The sequence below is a fragment of the Scylla paramamosain genome, unplaced genomic scaffold (assembly GCF_035594125.1).
Source record: "Scylla paramamosain isolate STU-SP2022 unplaced genomic scaffold, ASM3559412v1 Contig84, whole genome shotgun sequence".
In the NCBI taxonomy this organism is placed as follows: Eukaryota; Metazoa; Arthropoda; class Malacostraca; order Decapoda; family Portunidae; genus Scylla; species Scylla paramamosain.
The window spans coordinates 383,689-402,020 of NW_026973749.1; the positions used below are offsets into that span (position 1 = coordinate 383,689).

Here is an 18,332-nt window from a genome sequence, read left to right on the forward strand (position 1 = left end):
CTAACAAGACTGACACCAAACCAACGTCAAATTTTGCAAAATGATGTATACACTCTCATTGAATGGTGTGAAACGTGGCTTATAACTTTGATTTTGATAAATGCCACGTATTGAATATAGGAAATAGCAATCTGCTGGAAAATTATAAAAAGTAATCCCCCCATCAATAGTTTGGTTCCTGAGAAAGATCTGGGAGTTTTAGTGACAGCAGATCTTAAACCAAGCAAACACTGTACCGATGTCATTGAAATTGCCAATAGATTAATAGTTTTCATTAAGAAGATCTTTCATCTTCAAATCTGAAAAAAAAAATAAATAAATAAGTAAAAAATCTGGCCTTGTACAACTCACTTGTACGCATTCATCTTGAATACAATGTACAGTTTTTGTCATCCTACTACAGAAGGAATATTGAGAAATCAGAAAAAGAGACAATACGAAGTAGAGTAACGAAAATTACTTGAAAGCTTCGCAATTAACCCTACAAGGAACGTCTAAAAGAACGAGATCTATTCTCCCTATCCAAACGCAGGCTAAGAGGGGATCTGATATTGCTTTACTAAACTTTTAAGGGTTTCACAAATATGAGACCCGAATTCTTCCTAAGACTCAACATGTCTAATGTTACAAGAAACAATAGCAAATAATAGGTAAGCGATTTCAAACAAATGAAGCCAAACATTTTACTTCAATCGTGTCATAAATATGTGGAATTGTGTTCCATCAAGCGTCGTTAACTCAGGTACTGTACACTCATTGAAAACCTGTCTTGACAAGTATGTAGACACTAATTCCCGGTTGTCATTGTTCATGTCTGAATAACGAACACGTTCACTCCGTACTGTCCGTGCTGGCATGTAGATTGTATGTGGTAGAAGTAGTCCTCCTCTCTTTCTTAGTTTCCTCTCACATTCCATGTTGTTTTTTATTTCTATACAACATGGTACCATTTCCTTTCTCAGGTGAGCCTTGCCTGGAGGGATAGGAGGTGGGGGATGGAAGGACCCTTCTTCTGTGCTATCCTTTCTCTACCACTAATAGAGTAGAATAGTTACCCAAACAAACTTATAAGAACCTCTTGGTCTGTTACTGTAAGGACTTTTTTTTCTGGAAAACAAATAGATTCAGTACATAAGTAACAGAAAAAAAAAAAAAACAGTAGAAAATATAGATGTAAATGCCAATGATACCGTGCAGTGCATAAAGAATTAAAAAAAACAAGGTGTCCATCGTTACAAATACTGAACTATCAAAACTTACAACTTACAAGATACGACACGGAAATAAAAGGACACAAACCCGCTACACTACAATGATGGTGCTGGTGACGATGATGACGGTAATAATAATAATTATAATGGTAATAATAATAGTAATAATGATTATAATATATAATAATATATAATGATATATAATAATAATAATAATAATAATAACAACAATAACAACAACAACAACAACAACAACAACAACAACAACAACAGTACCACTTCACTGCGTATCGCCTCACGCGGGGAGCAGGGGTGGGAGGGGCACGGGTCTTTCTTCTTTTTCATGCAGTATTCTTTTTTATACCTATGAAGCATAAACACACTTGCAGCCTCCGCTGGTCCCCCTACCCTCTCTCCCTTAATCCCTCCCGACGCCGCCCTTCCTCCCAGTCGGAAGCTTTCATCCTGCTGATAGGTAGTAAAGCCTGTGTGAAGAAGTGAGTGCTTCACCAGCTTTTTCAATGACATAATTTGATTGATGTCTATGTTGAGAGTGGACGTGAATTACGAATAAAGCAATCCGTGGTTCTCTGGGCTGAGTCATTCTCGTGCTGCAGGATGGACAGGTGTAATGTTGTGTTGTTGTTATTGTTGTTGGTGATGGTGGTGGTGGTGCAGCACAGGGGAGGGTTCCAGGAGGCGGCTCCAGACACAAGGAATGCCCGCCTCTGTAAAGTTCTCTGATCTCACCTACTGCTATTTGCACTCCACGACATACTCCCACAAGTCAACAATTATCTAATTATCACTGTGGGCATGAACGCTCACTTTAGAACCACCAGCAGTTTTTCTTATTGAACTTTTGGTGCTGCATGAACACTGGAGGGGAAATCATGTGTTCAAATATATCTTGTTTACCGTTGGGGTTTCATGGCGTAGTGACAGTCTTGGGAACCCAGTGTGTGTGGGATGCCAGCGGTCATATTCCATAGAAAATACAATCAATAAATAACGTAATGAAATTAATTCACATCATAATTCTTTAATACATACTGGCGTGAACATTAGATGGAGAAATAGACCAACTTTACAAAAAAGATGGGGAAGATGGGGAAATACACAGGTACGGTGATGGAGCTGCCCACGGGGAGGAGGGGAGGTGAGTGCGCAGCACCTCCCTACCCCTCCCCAGGGGAGGAAGGCACCGCCTTACCGCCCCCGGGAGAGCAAGGGAGTTGAGTGCACAGCGCTTCCCTTCTCTCCCCTACCTAACCCTGGCAAGTCTACGGACTACCAGGCAAAAAATAATAAAAAAATAAAAAAATAAAAAAATAAAAAAAATAAAAAAAAATAAAAATAAAGGTAAGTGCATAGCACTTCCCTTCTCTCCACCTAACAGGAAAAAAAAAAAAAAAAACATAAAGGTGAGTGCATAGCACTTCCCTTCTCTCCCAACCTACCAGGCAAAAAAAAAATAAATAAAGTAAATAAATAAATGAAATAAAATTAAGTAAGTAAATAAATAGATAAAGCAAATAAGTAGATAAATGAATAAAATAAAATAAAAACTTCCCTACCACCTCGGGAGAGCAAGAGAGGTGAGTGCACAGCACTTCCCTTCTCTCCCCAAGTCTACGGACTACCATATCAAAAAGAATAAAATATATATAGGTATAAAGAAAAGAACAATAAAATAAATAGAAAATAAAATAAAATAGATAAATAAAATAAAATTAACAAAAAATAAATAAAGTAAAAACCAAAAAACTCCTTCTCTCCCCGTCAATAAAAGTGACTGAGTCTGGCAATCAACAATAAATAATAAAAATAAATCAATACCAACCTGACTAATCCTGACAACTCCAAAGACCACCACCCCACCTGTGAAGCACGGGAGGTGAGTGTGCAGCACCTCCCTACCCTTTCCAGTCTCCCAGTTTGACTTTGACCAACAATCTGACTCATTCTGGCAACTCCAACTGTACAGACCACCACCAGTACTCCAGTACTCCCCACCCTGGCAACTGATCCTGGCAAGGTGAGTGCGTAGCACTTCCCGTGACTCATCCTGGCAAATCTAAAGACCCACCATACTGACTGACCCTGGGAAGCACGGGAGGTGAGTGTGCAGCACCTCCCTACCCTTCCCAGTCTCCCATCAATCTGACTCATCCTACCAACTCCAAAGAGCAACTCCAACTGTACAGACCACCACCACCACCACCCCTCTGATCTTGGCAAGGTGAGTGCGTAGCACTTCCCTTGTCTGACCCTGACTGACTGACTGACCCTGGCAGCTCAAAAAAACAAACAACCTGCCTGATTTACAGATATGTAATCACCAAACTGACTGGCCCTGGGGAGCATGTGAGGTGAGTGTGCAGCACCTCCCTACACTTCCCAGTCTCCCAGTTTGACCTTACTCATCCTTGCAACTTTTAAGAGCAACTCTCTGACACTGTGACTCTGATCCCTACATCCCTACATCTTACCCTGTCCAGGGTAGGTGAGTGCGTAGCACTTCCCTACCACCAGCCTGACTGACCCTGGCAACTCTAAAAACAACCATCCTGACTGACTTACAAATCTTACTCTAATCTGGCAACAGACCACCAAATTGACTGACCGTGGGGAGCATGGGAGGTGAGAGTGCAGCACTTCCCTACCCTTCCCAGTTTGACTTCCACCACCAATGTGACTCATCCTACCAGCTCCAAATCTACCACCACTACCACCCCTCTGATCTTTGCAAGATGAGTGCGTAACCTGGGGAGCCTGGGAGGTGAGTGTGCAGCACCTCCCTACCCTTCCCAGTCTTCCACTAACCTGACTTGAATTATGACTGGGGAGCAGGGGAGGTGAGTGTGCAGCACCTCCCTACCCTTCCCAGTCTTCCACCAACCTGACTTGAATTATGACTGGGGAGCAGGGGAGGTGAGTGTGCAGCACCTCCCTACCCTTCCCAGTCTTCCACCAACCTGACTTGAATTATGACTGGGGAGCAGGGGAGGTGAGTGTGCAGCACCTCCCTACCCTTCCCAGTCTTCCACCAACCTGACTTGAACTATGACTGGGGAGCAGGGGAGGTGAGTGTGCAGCACCTCCCTACCCTTCCCAGTCTTCCACCAACCTGACTTGAACTATGACTGGGGAGCAGGGGAGGTGAGTGTGCAGCACCTCCTACTTTCCCCACCTACCAACTCAGACCATCAAACTGACTGTCTTAGAACAAGAACAGGAAGCAACGCCATCAGAGGAAGAAGCAGCAGCACCAGCAGCAGCAGCAGCATTACCGCCATCAGAGGAAGAAATAAAAAAAAAGAAGCAGAGAAAAAGAACTACCATCACTGCTCTCAGAGGAAGAAGCAGCAGCGTCACCGCCATCAAAGGAAGAAACATATATATGTAAACTACGACTGGTCAATTCTCCGTTGGTGCCAGGCAAAGTTCGACCTGTGATGGGCTGTGTTTAGAGAGGGGGAAAAAAAAAAAAGTGAAAGTGCCAGGCAAGGCTGCTGCTTCAGACATCCACACTTCAACTTCAACAATGCATGCGAGAATGTTGCTGTATTATTCCTCCTATTCCTTCTTCTTTTTCTTCTCCTGCAGAAGACTGTCTTACTACTACGTAATTTTTTTTTTCTCATAATTTATTCAATGTTATTATTTTTTTTCAGTATTTCCACCTTTTCTAAATCCATCCACCCTTTAAATTAAATAAACTTAATAAATTTATGTCCACTTGAGCCTTGGACAACTGATTACAAAAGAATTACATGAATATTTGACTTTTTTTTCTGTAGTCTTAAAACGCCACATCTCAAACACATGAGGCGCGGGTTGCGTTTGAGTGTACTGTAATATACCAATATAATACATGAATTTGTAATACTTTAATCACAATTTATATCTTTTCCTACTAAGCAGTATGGCAACTTACTTCTTCTTCCTCATGACACTGGTCATGTCATGTACACTTCCATGTAGCCAACAATTCTGGGTAACCTTTGAAAAATATCATGCATCCTGGTGTGCACCATGCAACCAGGCTGACTTAACCTACGCCTCTGTAACCTAAGCTGGACACTTGAACAACTATAAATGCATTTTGTCTATCTTAGCTCCTGCAGGGCCGAGGTGGACAGGTGTTTGTCCAGGATGCCTCGTGTTACTTCTCACCGCGTGTTTTATCTGTTGGAGATTATTACACTAAATATGCTGCTGCTCCTGCTGCTGCTGCTGCTGCTGCTGCTGGTGCTTAACTTTACAAAAATCATCACTGTCGTTTTTGCCGTCGTGCGTGCGGTGCCTCTAATCGTCGTCGTCCTCGTTCTCATCGTCGTGGTCGTAACAGTAGCATCGCCTGTCAGAGTAAAAAGACAGGCTAAAAGAATACCAGAGGTCACAGAGAACTGGAACGGGAAAAGCACCACATTAATTGTTACCTGTGGAGAACAAAAACAAATATACTGGATACATGACAGAACAACAGCATTTCTTTAATTAACGTGTGTGTGTGTGTGTGTGTGTGTGTGTGTGTGTGTGTGTGTGTGTGTGTGTGTACAGCGAGGGAGATTTACATAAAGTTACATAGAAATACAGGCCAAAACAAACCTTGCGGTTCTCAGGAGATGATCTGTCCTAGGGCTACTAAGGTGATAGTAGAAGAAAAGGGACAGCAAAGCAGAAGGCTCTCTCCTCACCCTCCACTCCCTCCGTCATAAGCCGTACATGAAACAGATCTGAAGTAAATACCTTAGTGGGTTAGAGAAGGAAAGCCCGAAAAAAAAAATATAGGAAAGAATGAAAATAGATGAAATGAGGTGCCCTCATTTCCTGGAGGCAAGGAGTTTTAATCTGTAACAAACAAACACTGTTACCCGCGGATTTGAGGTAAAATATTTATCAAGACAGCGTTTCAAATTTTCTACGGGATTGCAAAAAAAATAACTAAATAAATAAATAAATAAATAAGTAAAAAATAAAAAAAAACCCTGCCAGAAATTAAACACATGCATGGCGCTCCCTTTGACTGCGGCTCTAGCTGGTGGCGGCGACGTGCTGGTGGTGGTGGTGGTGGTGGTGGTGGTGGCGATGGTTGTGGTTTGGATGTTAACCAATTTAATTTCGTTTTCATTTCTATATATAATTATTTATTTATTTATTTCTCTCTCTCTCTCTCCTCTCTCTCTCTCTCTCTCTCTCTCTCTCTCTCTCTCTCTCTCTCTCTCTCTCTCTCTCTCTCTCTCTCTCTCTCTTTCTCTCTCTCTGCCGAAGAATGAGATTGGTGAGACTAAAGTATTGCAAATGATAAGCACTACATATACCACTACTCTCTCTCTCTCTCTCTCTCTCTCTCTCTCTCTCTCTCTCTCTCTCTCTCTCTCTCTCTCTCTCCTCTCTCTCTCTCTCTCTCTCCTCTCTCTCTCTCTCTCTCTCTCTCTCTCTCTCTCTCTCTCTCTCTCTCTCTCTCTCTCTCTCTCTCTTTCCCATCCTCTCCCTCCCTCCCTCTCTCTCTCTCTCTCTCCTCTCTCTCTCTCTCTCTCTCTCTCTCTCTCTCTCTCTCTCTCTCTCTCTCTCTCTCTCTCTCTCTCTCTCTCTCTCTCTTTCTCTCTCTCCCTCTCTGTCCTCTCTGAAGTAGAAATACTGAAAAGCACACTCCATCTTTTTAATACCCCATCAGCGTTGCCTCACTAGTGCCAGGATTAGCTGTGTGCCGGGGAGTGCTGGTGAGCCGTGAGTAATGTTCACTCTTAGATACACGTGCAATGTAATGTATCTCCCTATCATTATTTTTGTTTATTATTTATCATTATTTATTATGTTTATTGTATTGATACTTGTTTTTGTCTTCCTTCCTTCCTGCCTGCATGCCTCCTGCTCTACTTATGGCCCTATTTTTCATATTATCCTTCTCTCTCTCTCTCTCTCTCTCTCTCTCTCTCTCTCTCTCTCTCTCTCTCTCTCTCTCTCTCTCTCTCTCTCTCTCTCTCTCTCTCTCTCTCTCTCTCTCTCTCTCTCTCTCTCTCTCTTCTCTCTCTCGGGAGTTCCTTGATGAATTGCCATGTTCTCATGACTCTCTACCGCTATTTATTGGTCTTTCATCTTTTTATATCCTGCATGAGTCTGCTCCCGGGAATTAGGTATGGTAGTTGTACGGTGATAAATAATATTTCAGTGCGACCTTTGCAATATCTTCCTTTATTTATGAAAGCTTTCGTTACTGTGAAGTGTGGCTCGAATATTAAAATGTTTTTTTTTTCATGTAAATATTTTTCGTTATATTTGTTCAGCACATTTATTGTTATGCGCGAAGAAAGTAAGTGATCATTTAAATCCCGAACTTTAATTTCATTTGCATAAAGAAGTTTAAATTAGAGAGTGAAATGAAGAAGGACTCCTTAACGTGTGGGAAGTGCCTGCCAACCTACTATGGAGGGTGTGCTGCGAAAATCATGATTGTATAGGAGCGTGATGTAACCTGTTCACACTGATACCACTTACAGACAAGCCTTCAAGTACCTTGGTATTACGTAGTTGTGGTTTAAATAATGTTTTGACTTGTTTAGGTAATCATCAGAGAGAGAGAGAGAGAAAGAGAGAGTGAGAGAGCGGACAGGCAGGGCAGGAAGGCGGACGGTCAAACAAACAGGCAGGGAGGCAAGCAAGCAAGCAAGCAAGCAAGGAGGCAGACAGACTAACAGGCGGGGAAAGAGGTGGATGGACATACAAAAAAGAAAGAAAGAAAGCAGGCAGACAGGCAGGCAGGCAAAAAATAGAAGGCAAGCAAGCAGACAGAGAAACAGACAAATAGACAGAGGGACAGATGGATGTGCGGGCAGACACAGACATGGACAAAGTAGTTTTAAATAGCGGCAGAAACTGGTATATTTCATTCTAAAGAATATATTTGCACAATTTTTTTTTGTAAAGCACTTTAATAAATAGTTTACCGTGCCCTGCAGCGACTACTTAACCAAAAGTTAAACTGAATTAGTCAGTGGGATATTAATACAGCATAATGTTTGCATAATATAAACGTATGCCTCTTCCGTTACTCGTATATTCTTTCGTGATAACAATTACTGTAAGCGAAGAAAATGCATACATAGTAACCTATATTTTTCTCTCTCATTGCCTCGTATTTACGGAATGCCATTTTTCAGGCACAATACGTAGTTGTCATTGATTTCCTAAAACTACTAAATATACCTGAAGACAGACCTACTGAACCCATACTCGGAAATATTGTTCCACTCGTCATGTTATACCTGACACACACACACACACACACACACACACACACACACACACACACACACACCACACACACACACACACACACACACAACATTAATACAAACAGATGCATTGCAACAAAGCAACAGAGATTGGGATGCTCATTCTTACAGAACATTATAGTGAACATGTGAGGCAGAGATAAACAGACAGACGCAGACAGACAGATTGATTTAAAACAGTAACATGTACTTGTTATAAGCAATTTTAAGTGACCATTAATTTCCCGTTCATTCCCATTCATTCAAGCATTTCAGTGTTGAGACGCAAAGGTAGTGTAAGTGTTGAGCCAGCGGTGGTAGTGGCCCCTTCACCTCGCAGCGAGGCAGGAAGGGGAGGCGAGGGACACCAGCAGTGACTGGCCTGAAGGCGCCTTGCGTCCCGCCTCCTCTCTTGCGACCCTTGATTGCCATCATCCATCAATCGCAGCATGACTTGTGCTCCTCCTCTTCAGCCTCACTTAACTACCACCACGCTTCCCGGAGAAACCGTAACCCTATGCCATCAGAGCCGACAGAGCTGGTTGCATTAAGATCTTTAACTGTTAATATTAACGGTGTTAGTATCTACGGGTTCAGGCCTAAAAGCAGAGATAATATTAATATTAGACTGAGGGAGATGGACGACAGATTTACCTTCTGTGAGCGTTTTAAAAGTGGATTTTCTAACACTAGAAAAGATATTATTGAACTCTTCGGCTCTATCACTTAGATTCCGTAACCGTGAATTACATGTGTTGATTTTAAGCTTTCTTTGTAACCTATCACGGTCCTCCATTGCCTCACGGATATCGTCATTTCTTCATGGTGTAGGTTTTCCTTTCACTGCTCTAGCTACAAGAGGGGCACACATGTCAAGACGGTTAATAAAATCGTCATTATAAATGCATACTTGTTTGTTCACATCGTCAGTTAAAAAATATATTATTCATATTATGAATATTGTCAAAGAGGAGCGAACAAAAAGTGTCTATCATAGTTCTTCAAATTACGAAAACTTTTTTTTACCATTGGCAGTTTTTTAGGTTTTCTAACCATTAAAACATCAGACACTAGGTCATGATCAACAGTGACCTGAGGAACAACGTCTTGTGGTAGAATGACATCAGGTTTATTAGTTATTATGAGATCTAGTAAAGTAGCTGATGTTGAGGTTGTTCTTGTGGGTCTATCTGTTATTTGTGTCAGCTTGTTTTTTATTATCTTACTGATTTTATTACCCGTTGTCATCATATCATCATTAGAATCACCTAGGATAAAGATCCTTTTATCACGCAGACCTACCATCCTAAAAACATCTTGAATGTAGTCAAATGATGTGGCTAAAGCCTTAGGGTGTCGATATACACAACCAATGATGATGGCCGGCAACTTCCTGCACTGTATCTTTACCCATACATCCTCCACGCCTGTCGGTCTTGGCACATCTAGGTTAATGACAGAGGGATTGAGGGTACTATGGACATACGAGTACATGCATATCCCGGCTCCTCGACCATTGTCACATCTAAAAATCAATCACAATTAAGAATTTCTACGTAACCATCTGGGGTGTTTGAATTCTCCGCAATTGTAACACGCTGTTTTTTTTTTTGTTTTTTTTTCTCTCACTAGCATATTTATTTATTTCCCTTCTGTAACCATGCGAGTTATCACTGTACGTTTCCTGCGTTTCAAACACCGGTGTTTCTGCACTAGGTGGCTTGTGTTCCATCTGCCCACTCCTGAGGTGTAGGCGTGGGCTTGATTATAAGCTGTATAGTGTCTGCCATCCAGCGTTCTCCTCAGGGTTGTATCGTGCAGACCGGGGCTGAATGCATCCTCCTCTTTGTTCCAGCCTGCCTCATGTTTTCTTGTCATTGCCCTGGCAGGTGTGAGATGAGAAGGACCTCGTGGTTTAGGAGCAGTGGGGGGCTGATGGGAAGCTTTATGGGTGGGAGACTTTCGGGTGTAAGACTTGCCTTGTTGGGTTGTTCTGCTATGAGCGCATAGGGAAACAATACCCGCGTAGGTTGGCGGGCCGCGGGAGCCAGCACTCAGTTAGATTTTTTTTCTCTATGTATGTATAGTGTGGAAATAGCAAAGGCATCGTAGAAAACACTAATATCTGGAGCTTCATCACTGTGTTTCAGGGAAAATATGAGTAAATCGTGAGTCTTGCCGTGGTAGGAAAGACTGCTTCCTGCGGGACCTTATCAAAAGAGCGTCTGGCACTGGTTTGGCAAGCAGCGGGACTAATAAAATAGGATACCTTTGGTAATGCGTATATAGGAATATTACTGCCTGCCAAACACTACCTTGGCTTTGCAGTGAGGCTTTTGTATTCAGATGACCGCGGGATCTCTGAAATATGTAGACACAACTATACTAGGCAGGTCCAGTGAAAGGTATCACACTAAATGTATTGCTTCATCCAGAAGAGTTAGCAGCACAAGCGAGAAGTAGGGTGGATCTCACAGGTGTTTGCTTTTGTTGAGATCCTTACCAAGAAGCGGTGACATCCAGAACCAACAGCAACTACGATATCTTTGTGGTCTGTGGAGCCTTTGTTGTTGTTGTTGTTTTGTTGTGTAAGACGACGTTATAGGGAACATCCTGTGTCCTCGCAGTAACCACACGAGAAGGCAGGTATCTAACTAGGAGTAATCAGAGAGTTGTTGTTGTTGTTGTTGTTGTTGTTGTTGTTGTTGTTGTTGTTGTTATCAGAACCACAAATGCAGGAAGGTGGATGTGTTGTATTACTTAGCAACAATAAAGAAAGAAGAATAGATGAGTCAGGCCACCTTGGCGGAGATACTCAAAGGGACTTTCATGTTTTGTGCCGTGAATACTTTTTATGGCTAGACTGAAGTCGTACTTATTATTTTCTAAGTATATCCTTGCTATTTTTTTTTTTAGATTTTATTTTGCTGCAGGTGTTGTGCATAATTAACATTCTCAGTGTTTCAAGTGTGTTCTGTTTTCAGTGTTGTTTTTCATGTATCCATGTGTTCTTGCTTGGAGGAATTTGACACGTTTTATTTATGACATTTCGTGTTTTTTCTTCAGTATTTATTCTTCGTTTTTTTGTTTATGTGTATGTTGTAACTCATGCAGTAAAGGATTTGTGGTGGTTTTGTTTATGATGCTTCATTTTTAGCTCTTTTTAGAATAGTCAAGCTGCATCACTTTCTTATGTGGATGTTTTGATATTTTCAGGAATGGATGGCAGGTGGTGCCGCGGTGAACACTGCCAACACGTGCAGGAGGAAAGTGAGTACTTGCTTCATTACATCATGTGCACTCTGTTTGGAACTCGATGTTAAACTTTTTTTTTCCATGTCAACCGAAACATGTCTGTTGCCTGCCTTTCTCTTGTCTGCTTCCCACGAATCTATGAAGGAAAGAAAGGATGTGCTTCCATGGTATCGTGTCAGTAGTATTATCCATTGAAGGATTAGTTTAAACCTTTTTCCAGAGCGTTGTTTTTGTCTCCCATTTTTCTGCCTTCCCAGGGTATATATTATATGAAAGAAGAATGTAAATTTAGTCTATAGTGTTCATTGCAACATCTTACAGGGAAAAAGTTCTTTGAGGATTAACCGAGAATCTTTTTCAAAACTATCATTTTTGTATTTCAGTCTTCGTGTGCTTATTTTAGTGTATGCATACAGAAAAGAAGAATACGAAATCATATATTTTCTATAATGGTGTCATCTTTATGGTACAAATATTTAATTGGAGATTCAGTTGAAACCTAACATTTAGCTATCATTTTTGCGTTCAATTTTTTTTTTTTCGTATGTATCTTTTGTATGTACGAATATACGAGTGAAGAAAGGAAAGATGCAATTACAAAAAACTTTCCAGCATAACTGGAATATTCACCTGAGACTTTATCAGGTAGCAAATATCAGATCTTCTAATTTATCCGTTTATTTATCGTTTTCTGTGTTTTACCGTTATGTAGATTAATAATATTTTGCATGTTATGCTAAAGTGTCCTTGGAAACTATTACTGTAACACATTTCATTTAGTGTGGATTTGATTTCCACGTAAAAAAAAAATAAATAAAAATAGAATAAAATAAAATAAAAATCTTTTCTTCTATTGAGAAAACATATTTACAATTTCTTTGTTCAATTGGTATTGATATTATTTTTAACTCTGATTTCCCGGGAAGCGTTACTACCATGATATTTGTGACCTAACCTAAGGTAACTTTTTAGCGTCATAACCTTTGCTGCAGCTTTATTCAAGTAAAATCAAAGAGAGGAAAGCTTGTATTGTTCTGTGAAGTGTTCTTATTTGCCTGTGTGTTGATTGTCACCTTGAAAAGTCAAGGTGACGTGGGACTTGATGACTAGAGCCGGCCCACACTATTTGTCTCCCTTTTTTTAGAGGCTCGTCGTTGTAGATTTCTGAAAATATTTGTTTCATCACGTTTTTAATTTTCCTTGTCAGCGAAAGAAAGAAAATTTATGATTTTCTTTATTATTTAGTAAGGTATTAAATATCTTTGGAGGGATTATTCCCCTAGCGAAGCGAGGGGGGCTCTACTTTTGTTACTGCACATCTGTACAGTACCCCCCACCGCTCCCGCCTGGCCCTGGAGGGTACAACGATGATTTGGCCAGGAGCACCTTTTGTTGTCCATCGCATATAAAAATTTCGATTTCAGTTTCCGAAACACTTCCTGGTTGGTAACTTTTGAAGGCGTATCTTTCTTATTTTACGTAATTTCTTCGTCAGACTCACCTTTTTTGCTGTCTTTTGCATATTTCGATTTATCAACATGTGGGCGAAGGTTTTTGCCTCGTAACTCTTGCAACTATCGCCCCATTACTACAGAACGAGTTGGAGGGCGTAAAATGCGCGAATTATTTGCCATAACTCACTTCATACACGGGATAGCCAGTCTTGGTTGACACCATCAGACTCAGACACTTTTTTTTTTCTTTTTGTCTTGAGGGTTTAACACAGTCCTCTGATTTTGTGTTTGTCTTGTCGGATGCAGCAGCGGCGGGACCTTTTTCCTTCCTCGCGGCCAGACGACGAGGACTGGCTTTTTGCTGCTCCTCCTGACACACTCACAATTTACCGGTGAGTGACGGGGACGGAGCTGTTTTTGTAGCGCAGTGTACGTCCTTCCATTTTTAGGTTTACATTTAAGTGAAGGCTGTCATGCTTGCCTATGTTATTCCATGTGCATGTAAGGTAAGGCTGCTTGACAAAGTGTCTGACTCACTGCAGACACTTGCTTTATGCTGTACTGTAATAAACAAATGATTTCTCAGTGAGTCACAAAAGTGCCTCTCAGTACGATGTGGTTATGAAAAGTAGAATATGAAATAAATAGATAATAAATAAGGAAAAAATAAATAAATAAATAAATGGATGAATTAATGCATACCCTAGAGAACATTTCATACCTCCTGAGCTTACCATAGCAAATACACTGATATGCTACAAAAAATGCACACAAGTATATGAAGATGGAAAAAAATGGGGGCAGTCTGTCTTGTGTTGTTATTTCTATGGTTACTGCTCTTCTGAATTTGCCATCAGCATGCGTCTCTCCTTCCCCACGCTGACGCTACACAAGACTTTCACTTTATTCCGTTCCCTTTCAGTAGTCCAGGAGTGAGTTAAGCAATATCTTCATTCTTTCATCCCCTTCATTGGTAAACTCTAGAATTCTCTGCCTGTTTCTGTTTTTTTTTTTCCCCTTCCTGTGACTAGTTGTTTTAAGAGTATTGAGGCACTTCCAGAAACATATTTAGATTTTTTATTGTTGACTTTTTTTCTTTTTTTTTTTATGTATGTATGGAAGCGGCAACTGAAAAGACATTTCTTTGTTCCTCTGTTTGCCATTCGCCAAGAAGATATGAGAGTGTGAGTATAAGTAGTGGCTATATGCAAATGTTACAATACCATTTTATACTGACTCTAAATTAAACATGTGTTGCATTGTTTACTGCAGTGTTTCAAGTTGGGCCGTCCAATATCTTTTGCATCTAATTGATTTTTGTGTTCGGCTATTTGAAATTTAATTTCTAAAATGCAGTTCCATGTTTTTAAGAAGAATAAAGAGTTGGAGAAAAGAAAAGCTTTCCTGAGTTGTAATAGGTGAATGTTAATAACAGTAGTAGTAGTAGTAGTAGTAGTAGTAGTAGTAGTAGTAATAGTAGTAGTAAAGAGCAGGACTATCAGCTGCAGTGACACAAATTCAGTTTTTCTATTATTTATATTTTCTTACTATTATTCCACACCTTGTCAATCCACGCAAGGAAAAAAAGAAAAGAAGAAAAGAAAACGTATATTAAAAAGTGAGAGGCAAGACCAGCAAGTGAAACACGCCCTTCCTTCTCCATAGACTTCACGTGTTTACTGCCGCGCTTCCTGCCTGATAATTATACAGTCTTACGCTGGAGGCGCTTAATGTGGTGCATTTGTATGAAAGAATTTACTTTTTGCCTTGAATATTTCTCTCTCTCTCTCTCTCTCTCTCTCTCTCTCTCTCTCTCTCTCTCTCTCTCTCTCTCTCTCTCTCTCTCTCTCTCTCTCTCTCTCTCTCTCTCTCTCTCTCTCTCTCTCTCTCTCTCTCTCTCTCTCTCTCTCTCTCTCTCTCTCTCTCTCTCAGTGACGTGTAGCAGTGTGGGTGTCAAGAGCAGAGCAAACGGCCAAATGTACGGCGACGGGCTAGTGTTTGCATGCGCCGCGTGGGGCGTGCAGTTTGTATGTAAAAGAGGAAGGCAAGTGGTCGGGCGGTGACAAGGAGGAGGAGGAGGAGGAGGAGGAGGAGGCGTAGCGTAGCGTGGTCTGTATGGCGTGCAGGATTATGTGACGCTCAGAGGCAGCTTCCCTACACTGTAAGCTTCTATTAGAGTGAGCCACGTGACGGGGTGCGCTCTCAGGGTGATTGCTTGTATTCTATGTAGCCTGGCGGGGCTGTGGCACTCCCTGCAGGTTATTGGCTCAGGAGGGTGAGGTAATGTCGGATGTTAGTGTGGTACTCTGCTGTGGGTGATGAGTTGTGTTTGTAATGATACAGCGCCTAAAGTTTGTTAAAGTGATGCAGCTTGTAGAGCATAAATACAGTGACATCATCACCACTATAGTCTCTCCCTTTACGCTGTGACGGAATGATGTAGTTGTGTGGTGATGTAGTCTGGGATAATGATGTACACTTGAAAAAAAAAATGCCAGTAATATCAGCAGTTCCATTCTCGTGAAGGGTTCAGTGTTCCTTCATTATCTTGTTTATCTTCAGCATTTCCACTTTATGTTCACTTAACTTGACAAGTGTGTTCCACGTGTGTCCCTAGGCGAAAAAAAAAAAAAACGTACCATTTTATACTGCTTTTTCCATATCTTGATTTATACAAAACTTTTTTCAACGATGTACTCTGTAAAACGCTATTTTCTTTTTTGTCAGCCTTCTTTTTGTCATTATATGTTTCTAGCTACAAGTAAGTTTCTCAAGAAAAGAAAAGAAAAAATATCATAATGTTATTTTTTTCCTTTTTCATATCCTCACACAGAGAACAATTTTTAACAATAAATAGGGGTAAACTTTAGCCTCACCTCCTGCATCTCATCTTAATTTGTCTGTAGAAAGGAAAAAAATCTAAGTTCTTTTCCATATATTGATTCATATAGACCATTTTTTTGTCTTTAATAATGTATAGGACTAAAACATAGCCTCACTTCCTGTATCTCCTTTTTGCCGTGATATGTTTTGACCCTACACGCTGGTATGGTCCGCCTGCCCCTGTTGCCCGCCCCCTCCCTCCTGACAGACCCGCGTGTGGCCGTGGAGTGTGGCTCCCCTAATGGTCATCCAGTATTGCTCTTAAAAATGATCCCGTGATGCGTCTACAGAATGGTTGCTTGAAGTGTGTTCCTGGGGGTGGGGGGTGGGGGGAAGGGGACTGATGTGGCTCTCTGGCCTAGAACGCTCTCTCTCTCTCTCTCTCTCTCTCTCTCTCTCTCTCTCTCTCTCTCTCTCTCTCTCTCTCTCTCTCTCTCTCTCTCTCTCTCTCTCTCTCTCTCTCTCTCTCTCTCTCTCTGTCTTAGCTCGAGTTATGATTTCACTGGGTGATTTAAGAACATTTTCACGTGTTATTCATCAGCCATGACTTCCAACAGAAGCAGCAGCGGCAGCAGGAGGAGGAGGAGGAGGAGGAGGAGGAGGAAAGAATACAAAGGAATACAAAGGAATGCACTGGAAGACCAAACCTTGAGGTATTGACGAGGCTGTTTGGATAATTATTCTACATTAACTATTTGTGGGAGATACAGGATAGTACAGTAGGTTCCTCCCCACCAATCCCTCCAGCAGAAGCTGACAAGATACAGGAATTGATACCACGTGGTATAGAAAAACCACATAGAATTTGAAAGAATAGTGAGGGAAAGAGTTGTGGCCTGTCTACTTTTGTTTTGTAAAAGAGGGTGTAAATGTATGATAGTTGTGTGATGTGGTGTGTGCGTAGCGCAGGTGAAGGCACAGTTTGGTTGTTGAGGGGTGGTGCAGCATCCTTGCGTTGCGCTTTCCAGGGAGGCGGCAGTCAATCAGGCCACAGCTTCGGTCACTGGGTTTGTGTACCTTCCCTTTAGGGGCTGCATACACAGGTTATCCCCTGCAACTTTGACCTCTAGTACTTAAAATCACAAAGTTGATCAATAACAGGAGAATGCGGACGAAGAAAATGAGGATTACATGTGATTACAATGGATAACCAAAACAGAAACACTCCCACAGGTCTTTACATATCGCTTTGGAATTAATTTAGATTAACTACCATTTAGTAAAGTAAGCTAGAGCAGTGTATGACTTCTGCCAAACTGACACGTCCTTGTGCTTGTGCTGGCGGGGGAAAACCGTCGTGCAGTGTGGGAAAAACTGGCTGCATTTTGATTGGAAAGAATGAAGTGAGATTTTATCATTATTCCTATGCAAAAAAAAAAAAAAAAAATAAGAGGAGGAGGACGAAGAGGAAGAGGAGGAGGAGGAGGAGGAGGAGGAGGAGGTGGTGGTGGTGGTGGACGTGGTGGTGGTGGTGGTGGTGGTTGTAGAGCTCATAATTTTTCTGTTCCTTCTCCTTAGGGTGAATTGTAGATTTTTTCACTCTTCTGAAAACTGGACAAGTTTTTCTTTCTTATTGCACAAAAAAAAAAAAAAAAAAATCAATATTTCCGAAAAGACGGTATTCAAATTTAAGAGAAAGAAAGCTTTTTTCACTTGTCTTATTCATTGTGACGTAACATTCTGAGGTAATTTGTGCGCCCACAGGCAGAGACAAAAGGGTGTTTGAAGTAGACGCTTTTGCTAATGCTGTTATTACTCTCTAGTGCAGTGGTTTTCATCTCTTTTCAGGGCACGGGCCACTAACAAAAACAAAAAGAAAATGTGGACCCTTTCAATTTTGTTTTAATACAACTAATCAACACTGCAGTTCGGTGGCCAGTGGCCACAGGCACGGTGGTCCACAGCACTTGACGACTCGTGTAGCCGCGTGGAAGCTGACAGAAATGAACAGGATGGCTCGTCACCTTGACGCGTATAATACAAGTATGTTCTCAGGCCCTTGTCCCGGATGGCGGCGTGAATTGTGAACATTCGTTGTAGATTAAACTTAGAAGTGACTCGAAGTATTACCCTAACAGCTACAACTTAGACTGTCAATGGTTCTCTTAAATAGAAATGTAATAATAGTAGTTATTCATTTTGATCAAATTGTTCATACTGAATTTCCCATTTAATTTTTATCAGCAAATACAGTAGGCATCCTGTGGACCACCCTAAAGAGTCACTGTGGACCACCAGTTGAGAACCAT

At 41.3% G+C, this 18,332-nt stretch overlaps 1 protein-coding gene across 6 annotated transcripts in view; it reads left to right on the forward strand.

Annotated features, from left to right (window-relative positions):
* Positions 1 to 18,016, forward strand: part of LOC135098821 (circumsporozoite protein-like) — a 132,522-nt gene extending 114,506 nt beyond the window's left edge. For all 6 annotated transcript variants that reach the window (XM_064001217.1, XM_064001216.1, XM_064001212.1 and 3 more), the window contains 2 exons: positions 11,708 to 11,761; positions 17,872 to 18,016. In XM_064001217.1, the coding sequence (XP_063857287.1) occupies positions 11,708 to 11,761; positions 17,872 to 17,886 (69 nt within the window). In that variant the 3' untranslated portion in view covers positions 17,887 to 18,016. The remainder of the gene's footprint in view (positions 1 to 11,707; positions 11,762 to 17,871) is intronic.
* The last annotated feature ends 316 nt before the right edge of the window (positions 18,017 to 18,332 follow it).